The 19,273-nt window shown below is 49.3% G+C and overlaps 2 protein-coding genes across 2 annotated transcripts in view; one reads left to right on the forward strand and one right to left on the reverse strand.

Moving 5' to 3' along the window:
* Window positions 1-2,497: 2,497 nt before the first annotated feature.
* Window positions 2,498-4,410, reverse strand: TMEM158 (transmembrane protein 158). The gene has a single exon (XM_070463343.1). The coding sequence runs from the start codon at window positions 4,007-4,009 to the stop codon at window positions 3,134-3,136; it is 876 nt and encodes a 291-aa protein (XP_070319444.1). The 5' UTR covers window positions 4,010-4,410; the 3' UTR covers window positions 2,498-3,133.
* Window positions 4,411-4,607: 197 nt separating this feature from the next.
* The window catches only part of LARS2 (leucyl-tRNA synthetase 2, mitochondrial), a 258,562-nt gene continuing 243,896 nt past the window's right edge, over window positions 4,608-19,273 (forward strand). Inside the window, exon 1 of the mRNA XM_070463340.1 lies at window positions 4,608-4,740. The gene's annotated coding sequence lies outside the window, so the exon portion shown is untranslated. The remainder of the gene's footprint in view (window positions 4,741-19,273) is intronic.

The following is a 19,273-nucleotide window of genomic DNA, read 5'->3' on the forward strand; positions in this document are numbered from 1 at the left end:
ACTTTTAAATGATAGCCATTCTGACTGGTGTGAGGTGATACCTTGCTGTAGTTTTGATTTGCATTTCGATAGTAATTAGCGACTTTGAGTGTATTTTCATGTGTCTTTTGGCCATTTGTATGTCTTCTTTGGAGAAGATGTCTGATTAGGTCTTCTGCCCATTTTTAAGTTGGGTTATTTGTGGGGTTTTCTGTTCTTGTTGAGTTCTATGAACTGTTTGCATATTTTGGAAATTAAGCCCTGGTCGGTTGCATCATTTGCAAATACTTTCTCTCATTCTGTAGGTGTCTTTTCATCTTGTTTATGGTTTTCTCTGCTGTGCAAAATTAAAGCTGGTGTTTTAAAGTTGGGCTTTCCTGGTGGCTCAGGTGGTAAATCCACTCCTCTCCTCTGTTACTGTTTTCCCTTCTACTTCTCCCTCTCTAATCCAAAATAAGTTAATAACTATTTATGCTGATGGTGATAATAATAATTATTATTATTGCCATTGTAAAGTGAAGTCGCTCAGTCATGTCCGACTCTTTGCGATCCTGTGGACTGTGCCCATGGAATTTTCCAGGCAAGAGTACTGGAGTGGGTTGCCATTTCCTTCTCCAGGGGAACTTCCCAACCCAGGGATCGAACCCCAGTCTCCCACATTGTAGACAGATGCTTTACCATCTGAGCCACTAGGGAAGTCTCTGTATTGCCATTATAGTCCTCCTAAAGAGGTTGCAGAGTTACCTAGGAACACAGGAGGAGAGGTAGGGTATTAATATAATGATAAAGCTTTTAGGGAAAAACTCAGCATCTTTTTACCAAGAGAACCAATGAATACGGAATTTAACTCCAGCCAAGGTAGTCCAATGATCATAGAATATTCTGAAATAAGATTCCAAGGTACTAACTATAATGATAAAGATCACAATTCTAGATCATTACACAGTGTGATTCATGATTTAAGTCCACAGTGGAACTTACAAGGAAGCCTAAGAGCTAGGCTGGAATTCACAAGTGTATCCTCTGGGACAGAACAGTGTGGCGCCTTGGACTGCTGGGAAATCTGCAGGGACAAGACTCCAAGGCACAGCCCCTAGGAGAAGACAGGGGGCTCTCTTAGGTTCTGAACAAGGTTCAAACTTGCAGTCCAGGGTCAGATCCAGGGTGAAGTAGAGAGCTAGGGGGTCATCAATCTTGCCCCGCCCCGCCCCTGCCAACTCACCCTCAGGAAGTCTGACAGAACTTCCCAGGAGCCCAGGAAGGACTCTGGTCACAGAGCAAAGTGGGTCCTGGTGGGTAACCCTCCACAAGCAGGTTATTTCCTCAAGTGACAAAAAGCTTTCTGGGAGACAATTTGTATGAAGGGTCAAACTGAGGCCTTAGGGTGTTATCAGGATGCTAAGTATTTTGACCTTCATCACTGGCTCATGAAAGCACAAAAAATAATGGGTCCTCCCCAGCACGTTAGCTCACCCCAATCCTTTACGTAAGGAGACAGTTCTGGCAACACTCAGACAGTTGGAACACCAGAAAATGCTAAGGGTGAGAGGTGGAGAGAGTCCTGGGTGAGCCACAGCCGTGCCACCAGAGAACCACAGTAAATCCCCATCCTCCTCAAAATACCCTTGGACCCTTGCCCGTCCCCAGGCGTGGCAGAAATGACCACACGTCAGCACCCGTTGGGGGTTGTCAAACCCAGACTGGGGACTGTGAGATCCTGGTGGTTGCAGCTGAGCGGGGAGAGACAACAGATTGCAGGGCCCCACCCCAGAGCTTCTGCATCTGAAGTTCCTGGGCAGGGCCCCAGTTTTGCATTTCTAACAAATTCCCAGGTGCTATTGACGCTGCTGTCCCAGGGACCCTATGTTGAGAACTATCAAGAATAGTACCTACTATTCACCAGAACAGAATGCTCTAGCACACGTATTCACTCAGAAGTGGGGAGGGGATGGAGAAAGGGAAAGTAGCTTTAATAGTTTTTTAAAGGTGTTTATTAGTTCGTGAGACTTTACTTGAGAAAAAAATCTTAATGCCAAAATACCCCACGTTTTAAAACCTGCTTTTGAAACGTATTCATATACTAAAGGTTACACATATGAAAAGGAAATCTACATGCCTTTTAAAATGAATCATTTTCATGAAAGACACTTGGCTCAGAGGACCTACTGATTTTACCATTTCAGCACTTTACTGGGTGTTTCGTGGGGCTTGCGGGAAGTGGGTAAAAAGATAAGTCACATAAAACTCTGTATGCCGCCATGACAAGTGGTAGTGAGGCTGAAGGGGAAGTGATGTTGTTTCAGGGGAGGGCAATGTGGTGCGGGGTGAAACAACATGGGGCGAGGGCATTAGGGTCAGTAATTTGGTTTCCATCTCCCACCTCTCCCAGACAGGTAAGGGAGACAGAGTTAGCCCTTCTCTAACTTTTGGAGATTCACTTTCTCATGTCTCAGTGGCTCACCTCTAATTCTTGGATTCCTTTTCGGAATCAAATAAAGAAAAGGCACATACGCATCTCTGGAGGAAAATGTCTGTATTAAAAGCCAAAAAAACACAGAGTACAAGAAGAAACGCCCATCTGGCCACGTCACTGGATAGATCGACTTGGAAAAAGGTTCATAAAGTTCATTTTCAGCGGTAACAATATATCGGTGTTAAATCATTCCCGTGCCCCCCTTTTAAATAAATTAAAAAACAACAAATTTCAAATACTATGTTCAGATACAAAGAGCTTCTCTGACTACAGCAATAGCCATTTGATTTTTTTTTACTAAAACTTTCATTTAAAACAGTTATTAAATATATAAAACAAATACACAGGATTTGGTCGTTTTCTGCCATGAATATAGGGCACGTGGGTGCGGGGAGGGAGGAGGGCAGGGTGCGCAAAAAAGGGGAAGGGGCCCCATTTCCCTCTTCTCCGTCTTCCAAGCTGCGGGTCCCACCCTGCAGGGCGAAGGCTTGCATTTGCTTTTCGGAGCCCGAAGCGGGGCACAAACCTGGCTTTTCCCACACGCTGGGGCCTCTTCGGCGGCCCCCTCCCCAGCAGAAGAACTAACGGTCACTACAGCACGAAGCACACCGGCCGAGTCTCCCGGCGGGAAAGGCACCGAGAGCGCGGACACAGGACGGACACGGGAAGGAGTGGGGCGGGTCACTTGGTCGCCGTCCCCGAGGTGACAGCCGCGGCGGCGGCCGCGGCAGCTGCAGCGGCGGCGGCGGCGGCGGTGGTCCCCGCGGGCACGGCTGCGGGGGCGGCGGCGGCGGCGCTGGCTGTGGTCCGGCGCTGCTCCATGCCGTTGGGCAGGAAGCCGGCGATGATGGGCACCGGCCAGATGAGGGCGGCCACGCTCCACACGACGATGACCAGGGTCATGAAGCAGGCCACCAGAGTGGACTCGATGGGCTTGCGGTTCAGCCGCCAGCCCGGCTCGCCCTGCAGCTCCTCCAGGCTGAAGTCCAGGCAGCAGAAATGCAGCGGCTCGCCCTGCAGCCACAGCGGCCCGGGGGGCTCGGCCGCGGGGTAGGCGGGCAGAGCGGTGGGCGCCCCGGCGGTGGCGCCGGTGGGCCGGAGGCGGCCCGGGCGGCGGCCGCGCACCCAGCCGCAGCCCACGCAGAGGCGCAGGTCCTGCTGCGCGCCGCCCGCCGCCAGCCCCAGGTGCTCGATGAGCAGCGGCGGCCCGACTCGGTGGAAGGCGGCGGCGAAGAAGGCGCGGCCGTGCGCGTTGGTGGAGAAGAGCAGCAGGTCGCACTGGAAGCCCCGCGGGCGGCCCCAGCGCACAAGCAGCGAGCTCAGCATCTGCCGCTGCACGCTGATGTTGCACGGCGCCGCCGCCTCCTCCTCCGGGCGCTCGGGGTCCCCAGGCGCAGCCGAGGTCAGCAGCCGCGGGGCCGCCGGCTCGTCTGAGGAGGACGCGTTGACCGAGGCGTTGAGGGGCGCCCCGAGGAGGCCCGGAGCGTCCACAGCCCCGCCGCGAGCGGGCGGCAGCGGGCAGGCGGCGGCCAGCAGCGCGGCAAGCAGGGGCAGCATGGCCTGCGGCGGGCGCCTACGCGCGCGGGGCTGGCGGTGGCTGCATGGCGCGCGGGAGACGGGTCGGCGAGCGGACGGCGGGATCGCGGGGGCTGGCGGCGGGCGGAGTGAAGACGCGTCGGACCCCCAGTCAGGCCCGCGCGGGGGCGGCGCGGAGGCGGGGGCGGCGGCTCGCTTGGCGCGGGCCTCCCTCCCGGCCCGGCGGCGTCTGGGGTTCCCCGCCAACCCCCGCGCGGGGTCCCTCGGACGGCCAGGCAGCTCTACTGGGCCGGGCGCTCGAGGGGAGCAGGAATCCCCGACTCGGCTCCGCCTCCCGCGCGCCCCGCCCCGTCGCGCCCCGCCCACCGCCCGCGCGCAGCTCGGAGACTCCGGGGAGGGCGGGGTTGCACGCGCCGCGGCGGGGGCGGGGGCGTGGCCGGGGGCGTGGCCGGGGGCCGAGACGGGTGCAGGCCGCGTGCGGGGGTGGGGCTCCGAGGCTTGCGCGCGGGCGCGGCCGCGGCGTCTGTGGAGAATGTCCGATAGTCGTGGTGGGGGTGGGCAGGGCCGGCGGATTTTGCGGACGCGCCCTAGCGGCCCGGCCACACCGCCGGAGTCCAGGTCCAAGCGGAGAAGGCACTCAGAGAATTGCGTTCCTTTGAGGGAGGCTCGAGAGCCCGGCGACCAGGTCACGCCTGAGGAGGCCGTGTGGTGTCTCACCTTAGTGCTCTCCGGACCCCGCTCCTTTCAAGGAGGTAAAACTGAGGCGTCCCCCGGTCACCGCAGGAACCAGAACCAGAACTCCTGGCCACCGTGTCTCCTCAAGTCTGGAGAGTTCGGCTGGTTTTTAATGTGCCTCCAACACAATAGATCCACTTGGTATTCTCACAGCAGGCAGACCCCAAGGAAAATTCCAAGAACTCTGTGGAGTTGAGGTGCAGGAATTCTGGTGGGAATGTGAGCCCCGTAGCTGTTCTGGGGTTCCCAGGAAAGAAGCCCTGTCTGGCAGGTCCGATGAGCACGGTATTTATGAAAGATTCTATGTAGAACGTGTTCAAGGGAAGATTCATCCCCGTTAGGGCATTAAGTGGAGGAAAACCTATCAAGAATAACGTGCCAAGATTAGATTTATGTGCTTAAAAAAAAAACCCCACTTTTCTAGCAATTTGGCCTTTTACACTTGTTAAGAATAATTCCCTGATGCCCCTTCAAGAGAATAACCCTGTGGTTTGAAGCCAGTGTGCCCCTGGGGCACTGGCTATTCCTGAGTCTGAGAGGAAAGGAGTGTGGAGAGCAGAAACAGGCCCTCAGCGAAATGACACTGGCTCTAAACCAGCTTCCTTTCCTAAAAAGAACATTGCTAGACTTGGTGGCTGATTACATGTCTGGCAGATTTATCCATTGTATCTAACAGTGAGTCAAACCAGGTTGAGGAAGATGTAAAAACAGCTCCAAAATATAGGTCCCAAACCTACCTGGCTTCTTTCTAGCGGGGCAAGCTATTATTCTAACTTGGCCTTGGCTTCCCCATATGAACACTGGGGTCAGTGGTACCTGCCTTGCAGGGTTGGTGTGATCAGTGCGCTCACCCCAGTGTCTGTCCATCCATCCACAAAGGTGCTTGTGTGTGGCTGAAGAGATGTAGCTCCTATCAGTTCAGAACAGGCTAGCTGGAATGATCTTTGGTATCTATAGAAATGATTAATATCCCCCAAGGAGCCGGGACTCCCCTTTTGTTTAAACCTTCATCACTTTTCTGCTGGGAAGCAAGCTATCAGAGAAGACAATGTGAACTTTCGTGCTTTTATTAAAAATTAGTTTTCCTTTTAACCTTGCATGTCAGGTACAGAATCTTCTGTCTGATCTGGCAGAGCTGTTTTAATCTGAGCCATGTGGCTGGTGAACAGCCTCAGAACAGGGGCCTCAGGTGATCCTGAAGGCTGAGAGTCACCCAGTTTTCAATGGGTGGGTTTTAAGTCCACTGTCTTTGGCAGCGAGGGATGCTCTCTAGGGTTTGACCAAGAGGTAGGAGCTCTCTGGCTTTGTCTGAGCAGGGAGGCAGCAGCAGAGGGAGATGACAAAGAGCCAGTTGTGGAGCCAAACAGTTAAGTGCAAAGCTGTGCCACCAGTGCATCCTGGGAAGCCGAATTCTGCCCACTTTCCATCTTATGCTATGGACTCCAACACAGTGCCCTCATTCAAAGGGACAGCCATACAGTCCTAGAATGGTTTGCTTTCTTTGGGGGCAATAGGGATTTGGGAAGATAAGATAGAATTATTTTCAGTTTTGTTTACTGGTGTGTTACCAGAAACAGAAGAAGCACTGAACACAGGGGAGAGAGGGTCTGTGGTGGTTTTTTTTTTTTTTTTTCTTTTTCTTTCTGACGATTTATGTTTTGCTGTTTTTAGTCAGTATTTGTTGATTGGACAAATTTGCCTGTTTGCTAATAGCTCTGACAAGCCACCATTTATTGAGTACTTTCCACATGCCAGGTTTTACACATCATCTCTACTCTTTTCACCAATCCCATAGTGATACCTATTTTACAGTGAAAAAACTAAGGCTCAGAGAGGGTGAGTAATTTACCTGAGGCCTCACAGAAGCTGGTGACAAAGCCAGGATGTCAGTCTGGTCTTCATTGATTCAGAGTTTGTGCTTTTTAAAAAACTGGTTGTGTTTTGTCTTACGGAGGTTGGGTTCCAAAGTCTGTGCATAAGTTAAATGACTATATGACATAATTTTCTTTTATCTTGAGAAAAATTTTTGGTTGAGTTTCTTTTTATTTTATTCATAAAAAAAATTTTAAACTTTTTTTTGGCTGTGCCCCATGCCATGTGGAATCTTAGTTCCCTAATCAGGGATCAGACCTGAGCTTCCACCCCCTGTGGTGGAAGCACAGAGTCTTAACCACTGGACTTCCAGAGAAGTCCCAAGTTTCTTTTTAAAGATATGCATATATTATAAACATAACAGCATTAGACAAAGATTGGAAAACAGTGGAGGAAACTACTAGAAACCCGGCTACCTGATTCTCTACTTCTCTGCATCATTATTCTCTTCTGCAGTCTTTATAGTCTCTAAATGTACCACTAACACTCTGGGTAAAAAAGGAAATTAAAATCCCACTGTCTTTTGCAACCATTATCACTTTGTGCTCTTCCCTTCAGCCCAGTGGGGATCTGGGGGGTCTACCCAGAAGCAAAGGGCATTCAACACACAGTTGCTGACTGAGTTAGCCTCCTGGTTAAGAACTCTGCCTGAGCCACAGGCAGAGGCCTAACGGTTAATTGTGGCTTCTGGTCCCTTCTCTGATCCATCTCCTTACCAGTTTCCCTTCTCCTCGCTGGCTCTGTTCCAGGTATCCTGGCTTCCTTGCTAGAACACAGCAAGCACATCTAGACTTAGAGCCTTTGCCCAAGTTGTTTCCCCTGCCTGGGATGTTGTTCTTTCTGGCAGCCGTCTTTCTAGTTCCCTCCCTTCCTTCAGATCTCTGCTGAGATATCAGATTCCCCAGAGGGGCCTTGCCGGACCATTTCTGTAAGACATCACCCATTACCGGCATCCCCATCCCTCTCCATCCTCTCGTGCAGTGTTCCTTGTCTTCCTGGTACTTACCGTCAGCTGACACACTGGGTGTGTTCTTTGTTTAATGTCTCCCTTCTTTGGAATGCCTGATCCCCCAAAGCAAGACTTTAATCTGTTTTGTTCAATGAAACAATGAGTCGCACATAGTAGAGGTTCAGTGACTAGCTGAAGAATGAGTGAGTGAATTCAGTAGACCAGGCTGACCCAGCAGGCAGGATGTGGGCAGGAGTTAGGGACTTGAGATGGACAGAGCCATACCAGTTCCACAGCAACAAGACTCACACAGCCGTTCCCAGCTTGCAGGCCAAGGAGCCACCCCCTGGCCCTGCCCTGCCCTGCCCGGAACCGGCAGAGGAGCTAGGTCTCGTGGGGAACCACATGGCCAGGCAGAGTTTGACCTGGAAGACTGCACTAAACTCACAAACCTAGCAGTACTTAGGGGTGTGAGCCAGGGCAAGCTGAGTGACTGGGAGGAACATCCCAGATGAGCCCAGACTTCCCTTCTGTCTAAGGAAGAAAGGCAAATGACACTCCTTCCTAAGGAAGAAAGGCAAATGACACTCCTTCCATCTCCTCAAGTCTTGTCATTTTTATCAAACAGAGATTTGATAAATCTCTGTTTTATCTATAAAACACAAATAGCAAGTTTTTTCTACATGGACTGTATTGTTAGAAAACAACCATGAGGATTTCAAAGAAAATAATTAGTAATGATGCCCAGTTACTTCATTTTTTTCATTTCCTGTGTCCCTCCCAGGTGTCAGCTAATTTTTCCTTAGTCTGCCTATTGAAGTTATACTTAACAAAAAGATCTCTCTGGGTTATTTGAATTCCTTTCATCTAAGGACCTCAGAGTGCCACAGGTACAGTAATTCCTTAGTTCTCTCTTATTACGTGGGTGGAATGAAGAGGATATTATTACCACATGCTGTAGCCTGAGAAGCAAGAACCACAAAAGAATCATAAAAATAGGACAGAGGAAAGAGGGGCTTAAAATGAGGGTTCAGCTACGTCAGAATCACTGGTGAAGGTTGTGGTAGTTGGCTTGGTGTGTGTGTTGGCAGAGGTGGAGGGGTGGGGGGGTGGCACTAGGAACTGGGGGAGGAATTCTTTTCATGCCTGTATTCCCTGAGATATCCCATTCCTCAGATGGGAAACTTGACAGATCACAGAACTGCTTCTGAAGAGCTGGGCCTTTGTACCAGTCACTGGGGGAGGGCTGGGAGCCCCCAGTGTTGGGCGATTAGACCAGTCCTGTGTCCTCTGCTTCCAGACTGCTTCGTGACATCCCTGAGTGGCTCAGCCAGACCTCCAGGATGTGGATCTTTATCCTTCCCGACCACTGTGGTCAGAAGAGAGATTTCCCTCCACTCACTTCTGGCAGCAATTATAGCCCACACAATTCATTTGGCAATTAATCGTGGGCTGCCTTGGGACGAGGCTGCTGTTGCCAGCTCAAGCTGTTACTAAGACAGTTCTGTCTGGTGTGTTCGTCGTTTGCTTGTGGATACCCTGTGCGTGTGGTGGGCAGGGCCACTGCTGGTATTTCTTTTCTATTCAGAGACCCAAACATCATGCTGGGCTTCTGGTAAGATTTCAGCAAAGACTTTTTGAGGAAATAAGAAGCTGTTGCTGTTACAGGGAGATGGAGAGTGTCTAAGAGAGAACTGGGAGGACGCAAATGGTTGCCAAGGTGAAAGAACTGGAAGGGGAGAGAAATTCTGCCAAGTGAGCCCCTCTTCTGGGCTTGACCTGTCATTGGTACCTTCCTCAGATGATAAATGTCCCTTGACAGACACTCAGTGTGCTCCAGGCACTGTGTCGAGATATTCATCCCTACCATATGCTCCTGAGGAAGAGATTACTGTGCTCGTTTTGTTGTTCCTGTTCAGTCGCTCAGATGTGTCTGACTCTTTGTGATCTCATGGACTGCAGCACACCAGGCTTCCCTGTCCTTCACTATCTCTCAGAGTTTGTTCAAACTCATGTGCATTGAGTCGGTGATGCCATCCAACCATCTCTTCCCCCATCTCCCCCTTCTGCTCCTGCCCTCAGTCTTTCCCTGTGGCCATTGCACATAGGAGGTAAACTGAGGCTCGGGTGGTTAAGTCACTTGTACGAAACCAAGATTCAAACCTTGTCTAACAACTGTATTCTTAATCACAGCCCTGCTAAATGGCCTCCACTGTCACTGACAACCTTGCAAGCTGGAAGTTACTGTCCTGTTTTAATGACGAAGAAGCAGATGCAGGATGTCTGGGCAGCTGGCAAAAGATGGGCCATCTGCATCTCTTTAATGTTGCAATTATATCTAGGCTGCACTTAGCCCCAGTTCGTATATTCCACAAATTTGAAAATTCTGGATGTTTTCCCAATCCAGTGCATCCTTACGGATGGAGCCCTGGATTCCCCATACCCATTGCTCTGCCTCCAGGGTTACCAGGGCATGTGGTACAAAGTAGGTACTCAGTAAGTGCTGGGACAGCTGGGTGGACATACAGCCTGGAGCTCCCAAGATATCTGAGAGCCTTCAGGTTTGACATTGATGGTTTCTAAGATAATATATTCACAAGCTACTTGGCGAAGTATTCAAGAGGTATTGATTAAACCCCACTGATGGGGACAGCAGACTAGTTTCTGTGAAAAGAAAAAGGAACTGTCAGTAAGCACTTATTTCCAGGGTGAGCATCTGTCAGACAAACTGACTGAAACTACCTTTAAAAAAATTTTTTTTAAAGTATTCTGGTGATGTGCATTTCTAAAACTTTGGGGCTACTTACAGTAATTTCTTTTGAAAAGACAACCCTTAAGGCAAATGATATTTTGTGGTTCTTGTATCCACCTTCTAAGAAGTTTAAATGTCATTTAGCATTTCGAATGGTGAGTTCTGAGGGTTTCAGTATGGCAAACGAGGGAGACAGAGCTGGGTCATCAGAGCCGAGGCAGCTGAATGTTCCCCATCAACCAGCATCATAAAAATTTACTTCATGCTGCTTCTAAATAGCACCAAACACTCCCTTCAAGTGAAATCGTTGGCATTCCATTTCCAGAGGTAGGGAGGAGACGGAGGAAGCCAGACCCCATTTAGAGAGAGCCAGGAACATTGGAACATATTTGTCAAGGTCCCTCATGCCTTCTAACCGCCCCCTCTTCCTGCTGGATCTGCTGGACCACATGCTTGGGGACATCTGCCACTCGCCTAGGCATGCCCTGTCACTCAGGTGTTCTGCCTGGTATTCCCTTCATGTTGAGGTGGCCTCTAGGTCTACCCATTCTTTTTCTACTAAAGTCCCCAGATTTGGGGACTGTAAACATGGCCTTCAGAGCTAGGCAGACCTGGGCTGGATGCACTACTTCACTGTGTCTCAGTTTTCTTGTCAGTTAAATGGGCCTAAGAGCCACTTTCTTCTAAGGATTAGATGAGATTCTTATTGCAAAACCGCATTCAGTGAGTGTAGCTAGCACTTTGGGTTCCAGAAACATGAGCACACTGCTCCTCCTCTGTCCTTACACTGCTTTGGAAGTGGGTGTATTTGCACCTGCAGGGATTCGTCATTGTATGTGGTAAATAAAGAGGGAAGGATAGCTCCTGGCTTAAAAGAAGCTATAATATATTCCTGTCTACACAGAGCCATCCCTCGTTATCGAGCACACTTGGATTCCAGTGGCCATGAGAGTTGAAAGGGAGCAAAGAGGCCACCCAGTCCGAGCTCCTTATTTTATAAGTGGGGAAACCGAAGCCCAGAGATGGATGCAAGCCTCATTAAGGGTCACAGTCTGGTTGACAGCAGAACCAGGGCTGGAAGCCAAGATCCTTGGCCAACAGGCCATCAAACATGGCACCTCTCTTAAGTACAGTCTGTGGCAGTGCTTTTACTGCTGCACTTTAAAAATGAGGTCCGGTTGCAAAGTGAGAGCAGAGAGCCTTTCTAATTTACTTAAGAGAAGAAGAGGAAAATGATGGGCTTTATAATTGCCGGAATCACACTTCTCACTCTATTTACAGGATGGAGGATTGATTGCATGGGCTGAAAGTGTCAGCACACTTGGCAAGCTTCCATCCTGATGCAATTAAACCTCGTTCCTTCTGGCTCTGCTGGGAACCTGGTTCAGGCCCTCGGAGACCTGGATGTGAGCTGGAAGCACAGGCTGAGCCAGCCCCACTTTCTAGTCCTGAAGGAGTCTATGGGAATAGGCAGGAACTTGGAGCCCACTGTCCAAGTGAAGCCACTGGGGCCATCAAGTCATGCTTCTTCCTGGTACTTGGGCTGTTGGCCAAACTCCTACAGTCCCTCAGATGGAATCAGAATCCCTGCAGAATACCTGCTTGAAGCTGTGTCCCAGGACTGCTCGGAGCTGGCTGCACCCTGTCTTCACCACTCAGGCCTGCTTACTCAATGGCAGTCTCCATCTTGACTGTGCCTGGGTTTGCTTTGCTGTGTGCACTGTGGAGATGTGAGCTTTGAGCTCCTCCTTGAAGAACTCTGTGCTACCCTGCAACTGGGTCTGTGGCCCCAGCTCTGTCTACCCTATCCCAGCAAAATTCACCCTCTCTGGCTGACCATTGATCATGCAATTAAGCACATGGGTGGGAGCAGTCAGACTTCTCCTAAAGCCAAATCCTCATGGAAATCTATTGAGTAGAGCTCAGAGATTTTCTGCACTGCCCACTTAAAATTCACTTTTTTCAGTGACAGTAATGGAAAGAAAACACATGTGACCTCCCCTAGGCAGACAGTCTCACAATGTCCCACACACCACGAGCACCCAACTGTCTCCCTGTCCCAGAGACTGACACCTGCAGTCTCCCAGAAGGGACCCATTAGGGTTCTGGCTTGTGTGCATGTGTGCTGAGTTGTGTCCGACTCTTTGTGGCCCCATGCACCATAGCCTTCCAGGCTTCTCTGTCCATGGGATTTCCCAGGCAAAAATACTGGAGTGGGTTGCCATGCCCTCTTCTAGGGGATCTTCCCGACCCAGGCACTGAGCCCTTGTCTCCTGCAGCTCCTGCACTGGCAGGTATATTCTTTACCCACTGAGCCACCTGGGAAGCCCAAATTCTTTTCCTTAAATTCAATTCACTGTAGTCTCTTGTTCATCAATGACCTGACTTCTTTTTTTAAGCTCCAAAATGGCAAATCACTTTTATCTTGTAAACTGGATTGGACTAGCTGGAAATCACTGCCTGGATGCTGTGTTAAGGTTTCTGAGGCTGAATCTGTGTTCAAGGGGGAAATATTATAATGGATCAACAGTAGCTGCCATAGTGTGAAGGAACACAGATAGTGAATATCTGTGGTTTGGTTTCTCATTTTCATCCTTTTCTTTTGGGTATCTGCTGCTCCCTAAATTCGTATGGCTTTGGTGATTCTGTTAGTACTTGGTCCCTGGTTTCAGTGATGGACATGTGACCCAGGCCTAGCCAATCAAAGTGCCCCAAACCTCCTAACCACAATGATTTGCCCAGGGTGCCAGCCTGTGACCCAAGCCAGTCAATTAGAGACCTTTGTTGGAATTTGATACACAAAGCTAGGAAAGAGAAGGCTGTCTTTCCTGTGGCATCTGGGATGAAGGAAGTTTGGAGTTGTCTGTACGTCTGCCCACTCCTTCCTCCACCTCCTGCCCATTCGTCCTCTCCCTGCACATGGAAACCCTGTTTATAGTAGGAAGGAGTAACCAACAGCAGGAGCTTAGAGATAATAGAAGGCCTTGACATTATCACTTGCGACCCTAGATCTAGTGGTACTTGAATCCTGCCCTGCCCGTGTTCTGACCAGACTGTGAGTTTAAAAGCACAGTTGTGAGACTGGGAGCTGGCAAGAGATGCCTGTCTGACACCTGCAACCAGATACATGCAGCAGCTATCTGTCAGCCTTCTTGTTATCACTCAAAACACCCTCAGCTCTAGCAATGCTTTAATCTTACTGGAAAGCCCCCTTTTCTCTTTTCTCACAGTCCCCAGAATACCTGGCTCTACTCTTGAAACCCCTATAATTCTCTCAAAAGAAGAAGATACTTTTTTTCTTTCCTTAATCATATTCATAAATGTTCTGAGCACCACTCACTCTCCTGCTTAATCTCAGGGGAAATTTCTGTTCTGTGTAGTACTTAGCATTCGAACCAAATTGCTCAACATTTGTGAATCTGTGTTCCAAGGTCATAATCATCAATAAAGAGAAAGTTTGCACCTCCAAGACATTTATCACATATTGTTTACCATAGTGAAAAATTGGAAGCCAACCAGGTGGCCCCCAGTAAGTGTAGACTAAGGAAATACAGAGCTGTCCCCCTTAGGCAAGAGTATTCAGCCATGACAATTCACTTTGCAGAGAGATTTCTGTTGAGTGTGGCATGGAGACCACCATGTGGAATTTAGTGCATCTCATGATGTCCAGAGTGTAGAACCCCCAGAACTTTGGTTTTTTGTATAACCTTCACTGATGCTTTGTGGAGGAGAGAGCATGCTGCATAAGGCTTATGATTCCACTGACGATGTCTGAAGATTCTCCCTGTTATGGGGGTCTCTCTCTTGCATCCAGCCTCACTGTCTTCACTCTCCTCCCCTCTAGTTTTCCACAGGGAACCTTGAAAGTCCTTTCCTTCTTTTGTGAAGAGCAATCCAGTTCTTCCCTAGCTCCTGCCCTCCAGTCTATCCCAGGATTCCCCCTGACCTGAACCACGCAGGAAGCCAGACCCTTCCTCCTTACAAGGTCACTGAGCCATGGTTTTTGCCAATGGGGCACATTCTGGAGCTTCCCCATCTCCACCAAAATCAGCTTCCCAGACCTTAACTGCGCCCGAATGCCCTGGAGGGCCCACCCTAGCGGTTCCGATGCAGTAGGGCAGGAGTGGAGACCAAGAATCTGCGTCTCTAACAAGGTCTCAGGTGGTTTCCAGGGGATGCTGAGGCCACTGGTCTGGGGGCCACACAATGAGAACCACTGACTTGGAGCATTTCTTTTGAATGCACAGAATACTGTCCCTAAGAGGAATGTTGGTGAACAGTGTTTTCTCCATCTTATCACATATTATTCTAGTATTGTTCCTGGAGATAGAAAAAGTTACATTAAAATGTTTATGCTGGGGACATCTGCCTCCCAGCTGCTCCAGAGAAGCAGAGAAAGGGATTCCAGACTAACCATCAGCTAGGTGTGCTTAGCTAAAGAGATCCAGCTGCTCCCATGGTTTGGGAAGATGATTTCTAGCCACTGACCAGGGCAGCTTCCATGGTACCCAGGCCAGAGGAGGTGCCAGGATGGGGAGCAGGGCTGGGCCAGCAGAAGTTGGAGTCCAGGGCTCCCTGCAGTCACGTCAGGGACCAGTCAATCCATTGGCAACTGTCCTCAATGAGCACTGTACAAAGGGCATGTCAGAGACGGCTGGGGTCACAGCTGGCCCTGCCTCCCAACCCAGGCCCTTGCTTTCTGCTGGTTTAGGAAGGGGGCCGCTGGCAGCACATGAAACTATGGAGTCCCCCTGGACTCATAGTGGGCACTGACAGAAAAGCCACGGGAGGTGGAGCCGCGCCAGGGACCTGGTTTTGGTCCCACCCTGGTGCTGGCTGGTGAGCCTTCCTTCTTGAGCCCATCACGTCACCTTCCCTGGTTCCAGTGTCTCACTGGTAAAACGAGATGAGTCCTTGGCTCCTTAAGATGCCACAGTCAAGTGCATCCTCGGGCTGGCACTCTTACTCCTCCACTGGGACTGTCTTCCTTTTGTGGGGAGAGGGGGATGAAGGATGCGCTCGGATGTTGCGGGAATTTGGGCTGGTTAGGATGCTTTGTTGTGTGTTGCAGTCTCTTCCATTATGAGGAGTCGTGAGGCTGTGAGAGACCCCAAATCCTGTTTCAGCCCCTGGGGTGCTTTTTTTACTCTGACAAGTGGAGGCAGGATGTTAGGGAGCACAGGTAGGGAGGTGGGTAGCATACTGGGCTTCTGGATGTGGGGATCATCCAGCACAACTGGCCCACACTTGGTCCACATTGGCAGCTGAGATCTTAAGGATAGGAAGACAAGCATCAATAACTCTCACCAGGGGCCTTCCTGGGCAGGAGCCCTGATTTCTTAACATGGATGTGGGCCAGGACACCAAGGACAATACCTAGTCCATATGCAGGAGCGTGGCTCCTCCCTGCAGCCAGCCATGGGACATGGTGTTACCACCAGGAGACTGCTGGGAATTTGAGGGTCATTTGTGTAAGTTTCCCCACATTCTATAGTGAGCCTGCTCCCAGGACTTGGAGAGTTCTCATCTGCCAGCAGGAGCTCCCAGTGGCCTTGATAGCCTCAGGCAGGGCATCTTCTCTGGCCTGATGCGGCTGCCCCTGTAACTTTGGGACAGACCTAGACTCAGGGTGTTTTTCCCCTTTCTCCCTTCTTGTGTCCCTCTTTGCAGGTGCCTGGGGGATTCTCTTAGCTAAGAGCCAGCTGAGCACTTCACACTTTAATAAAAAGTCACCACAATAATTACCAGATCATTAACAAGGGATTTTGAAAAGGCACTTCAAAACATCTCTCCTAGAATTGCTAAGACAGGTGTAAAAGTCTATCTGGGCGGAGAAGAGTGGTTTAAAGGGATGTTTGGGACTGAGGGGAAGGTGTTAATTAAACCGGGCTGAGCAGCAGCAGAAGTGGGTAACCTCCTAATCGAGCATGTTGACAACCCAGGTGACAGTGTGGAGGACTGACAGTTTTAAAAAACACAACATAGAGACTTTGTTTCTCCTCTTCTACTTTAATAAGGAATTTGACATAAGCCCAGGTGTTTCTTAGAATGTTTGGTACCTGTTTTGACAAGGCTCATGTACACAAAATATAAACAAACCTTCCTGCACCACGGGCTTCTTTTTTAATTGTCTTCATTACAATTAAGGAAAAATCAACTGTCCTAGTGGCTGGGGATGAGGTGGGCAGATAAAGTGAAGGTGAAGTCACTCAGTCGTGTCCGACTCTTTGCGACCCCATGGACTGTAGCCTACCAGGATCCTCAGTCCATGGGATTTTCCAGGCAAGAATACTGGAGCGAGTTGCCATTTCCTTCTCCAATCAAAAGTCCTACAGGAAGGAAGACTAATGGTTATATCTCAAATAGGGCAGATTATTAGGTATGCCTACTTGTGCAACCTGCTTTGCACACATGCATGCTCAGTCGTATATGACTTTGTGACCCCATGGTCTGTAGCCCACCAGGCTTCTCTGTCCATGGGGTTTCCCAGGCAAGAATACTGACTGGAGTGGGTTGCAGTTTCCTCTTCCAGGAGATCTTCCTGTCCCTGGAATCAAACCCGCATCTCCTGCGGCTTCTGCATCGGCAGGCAAATTCTGTACCACCGAGCCACCTAGGAAGCCCCACTATCTGCTTTACTGAAACCTTAACTCAATTTGTCGCCTCCTGACAAAAATCTGCACACTGTCTGGATGGAGATATAACCCTTCCGTACCTGGGACTTTGTTTCCAGAGTTCCTTGCCCAATTACAAGTGATAATCTGAGTGGCAGCAGACTCAAGTACAGATCTTTGTCTTTCTGCAATGATCCAAGTCAGTGAGTTTCAGCCATGGCTGCATATCAAAATCCTAGCAACTTAGATGCCGGGACTCACCCAAAACACGTGGAATCAAAATCCTTGGGGCTGAAAATCTGGCATCCATATTTTTTAACACCTTGCAAGATGATTCTTGTGCAGTTTTTAGAGTACTGGTGTTTGGGAACTAACTATAGGAGCTGAAAATACATTTTGTAACCCCCCCCCCCCCCCACACACACACACACACAGATTCAGAGCTACACTTAAGAGCACAACTGCTTTAAAATGCCACCTGGGGGATCTTCAGCCTCCTTGAGAGGGTAGACTTGAAATAAGTATTTTCTATCTGCCAGACAGAAAGTTTAAGCCAAGCACAGGAGTGTTTGGGCTCATGGTGACCATCTTTAGCATCAGGCAGGCATCTGTCTGGCACCTTGCAGGCTGGCAAGGCGAAGTGTGAAGTTCATGGTGTTTGTATCTGGAGAAATGCAAACTCTGCCTAGGACATCATGCTGTCTGCATATGACTTGATAAAATGCAACTGTTTTTGTTTGTGCACAAGACCACATGTGCTGTGGGTTTAAATGAGCTGTTCCAAACTCCATGCCCTGTCCCAGGTTCTCTGCCTGACTCCTGGATTGTGGTGAGACAGCCTGAGGCTGTCTTTTGCTACAACCGTGGTGGGAAAGGAAGGTCCTGGGTGATCCCAGAGGGGATGGATGAGAGTGATGGTTGGGCTGCTGTGCTTAGGAGGAGGATGTCACCAGCTCGGTCAGAATCCATAGCTTAGGAGACCCTCTGTAACTAACAGATCAACCTCCCCCCGCCCAAATCCTTAAATGTGCTGGCATCAGCTTGTCATTTTATTAAATATTATTACAATCACCTTGAAAATCCATCCTATTTATCGAGGGCACCCTGATGTCTCTGAAACATCTCTGGGCATTCTTGGGACACTCACATTTCTCCTGCCTGCATCTGGCCATGACTCCTATTGGATTCCCAGCTCCGTTATGTGCTATCATTTTCCCCTTAGGCTATCACCCCGCCTCCCTCAGACCCCACCAGCTCAAAGCTTTGGGTGGAACCAACTTCTAGGCCCAGGTCAGCAGAGTCAGCTATAGCACAAGGAAAACCTTGCCCTCAGCCTGATCAGGACCCTTTACCCTCATGTTGTTCCTCATGTTATAAAAGCAAAGCATCCCACTCCTGGCTCGTTGCCCCCTCATCAAGCATCTCTCCACCTCTCAGAAACCTCTGACACCCCACTTGCTAGTGCAACAGTGTCGTCTGGGAGGGAAGAGTAGAATGATCAATGGAGGGAGGCAGAGGGAATTTACCCTCCTGTGTATCTTAATTTCAGCAGCAAAATCAAATAGCCAGAGACCAGATTCTGCAGACAGAAGCCAATTACATGCAAATTTTGGCAAATCATATGCTTATAACACATGTGACTGCCCTGGATTGCATCTGCTTAGATGTGTTTCTCAGGAACAGACAAGTAGAGATGGCTGGGAAAGTGTGTTCAGGATTCGGGGGCAAAGGAGCAAGAGAGGGAATGATGGATTCTTAAACCCAACTGCGTGCCAGGAAATTTTACGTATGTCATTTGCTCAGCTAGCCCTTGAATGGCTGTTTTGTGCTTTGTGTATTGGCCATGTTTCTCCCGATCATTTGAAAGTGGCTGTCATCACACAGTGATGTCCAGAAACAGAAGAAGAAAGGGGAAAGAAATCCTCACATATTTCTCTTTTCCATTTTTCAGAGAAGATAGTGGCTTCTCATAACTACCCAGTAATTTTCCCAAGGAGACAGACCTGGTTATACGGTGTAACAGAGATGTCAGTGTGGACAGTCTGACTCTAGAGTGTCCAGTAGAAATATAATACAAGCCACATATGTCATTTTAATATTTTAATGTTTATTTATTTTAGTTTTTAGTATTTAAAAAGTAAAAATCCGGTGAAATTAATATATTTAATTTAACCCAGTATATTTAAATGATTATTTCAGCATGTCACCAGAAAAATTACTAGTGATATAGTTTACACTTTTTATACAGTTTTTGAAATCCAGTACATCTTTTATACTTAGAGTACATCTCAATCAATCACTCTATTTTCGTTGGAAATACTTGATGTGTATTATACCTCATAAAAGATTTACATGGATACACA

This window comes from Odocoileus virginianus, unplaced genomic scaffold, assembly GCF_023699985.2.
Source record: "Odocoileus virginianus isolate 20LAN1187 ecotype Illinois unplaced genomic scaffold, Ovbor_1.2 Unplaced_Contig_2, whole genome shotgun sequence".
Lineage (NCBI taxonomy): Eukaryota > Metazoa > Chordata > Mammalia > Artiodactyla > Cervidae > Odocoileus > Odocoileus virginianus.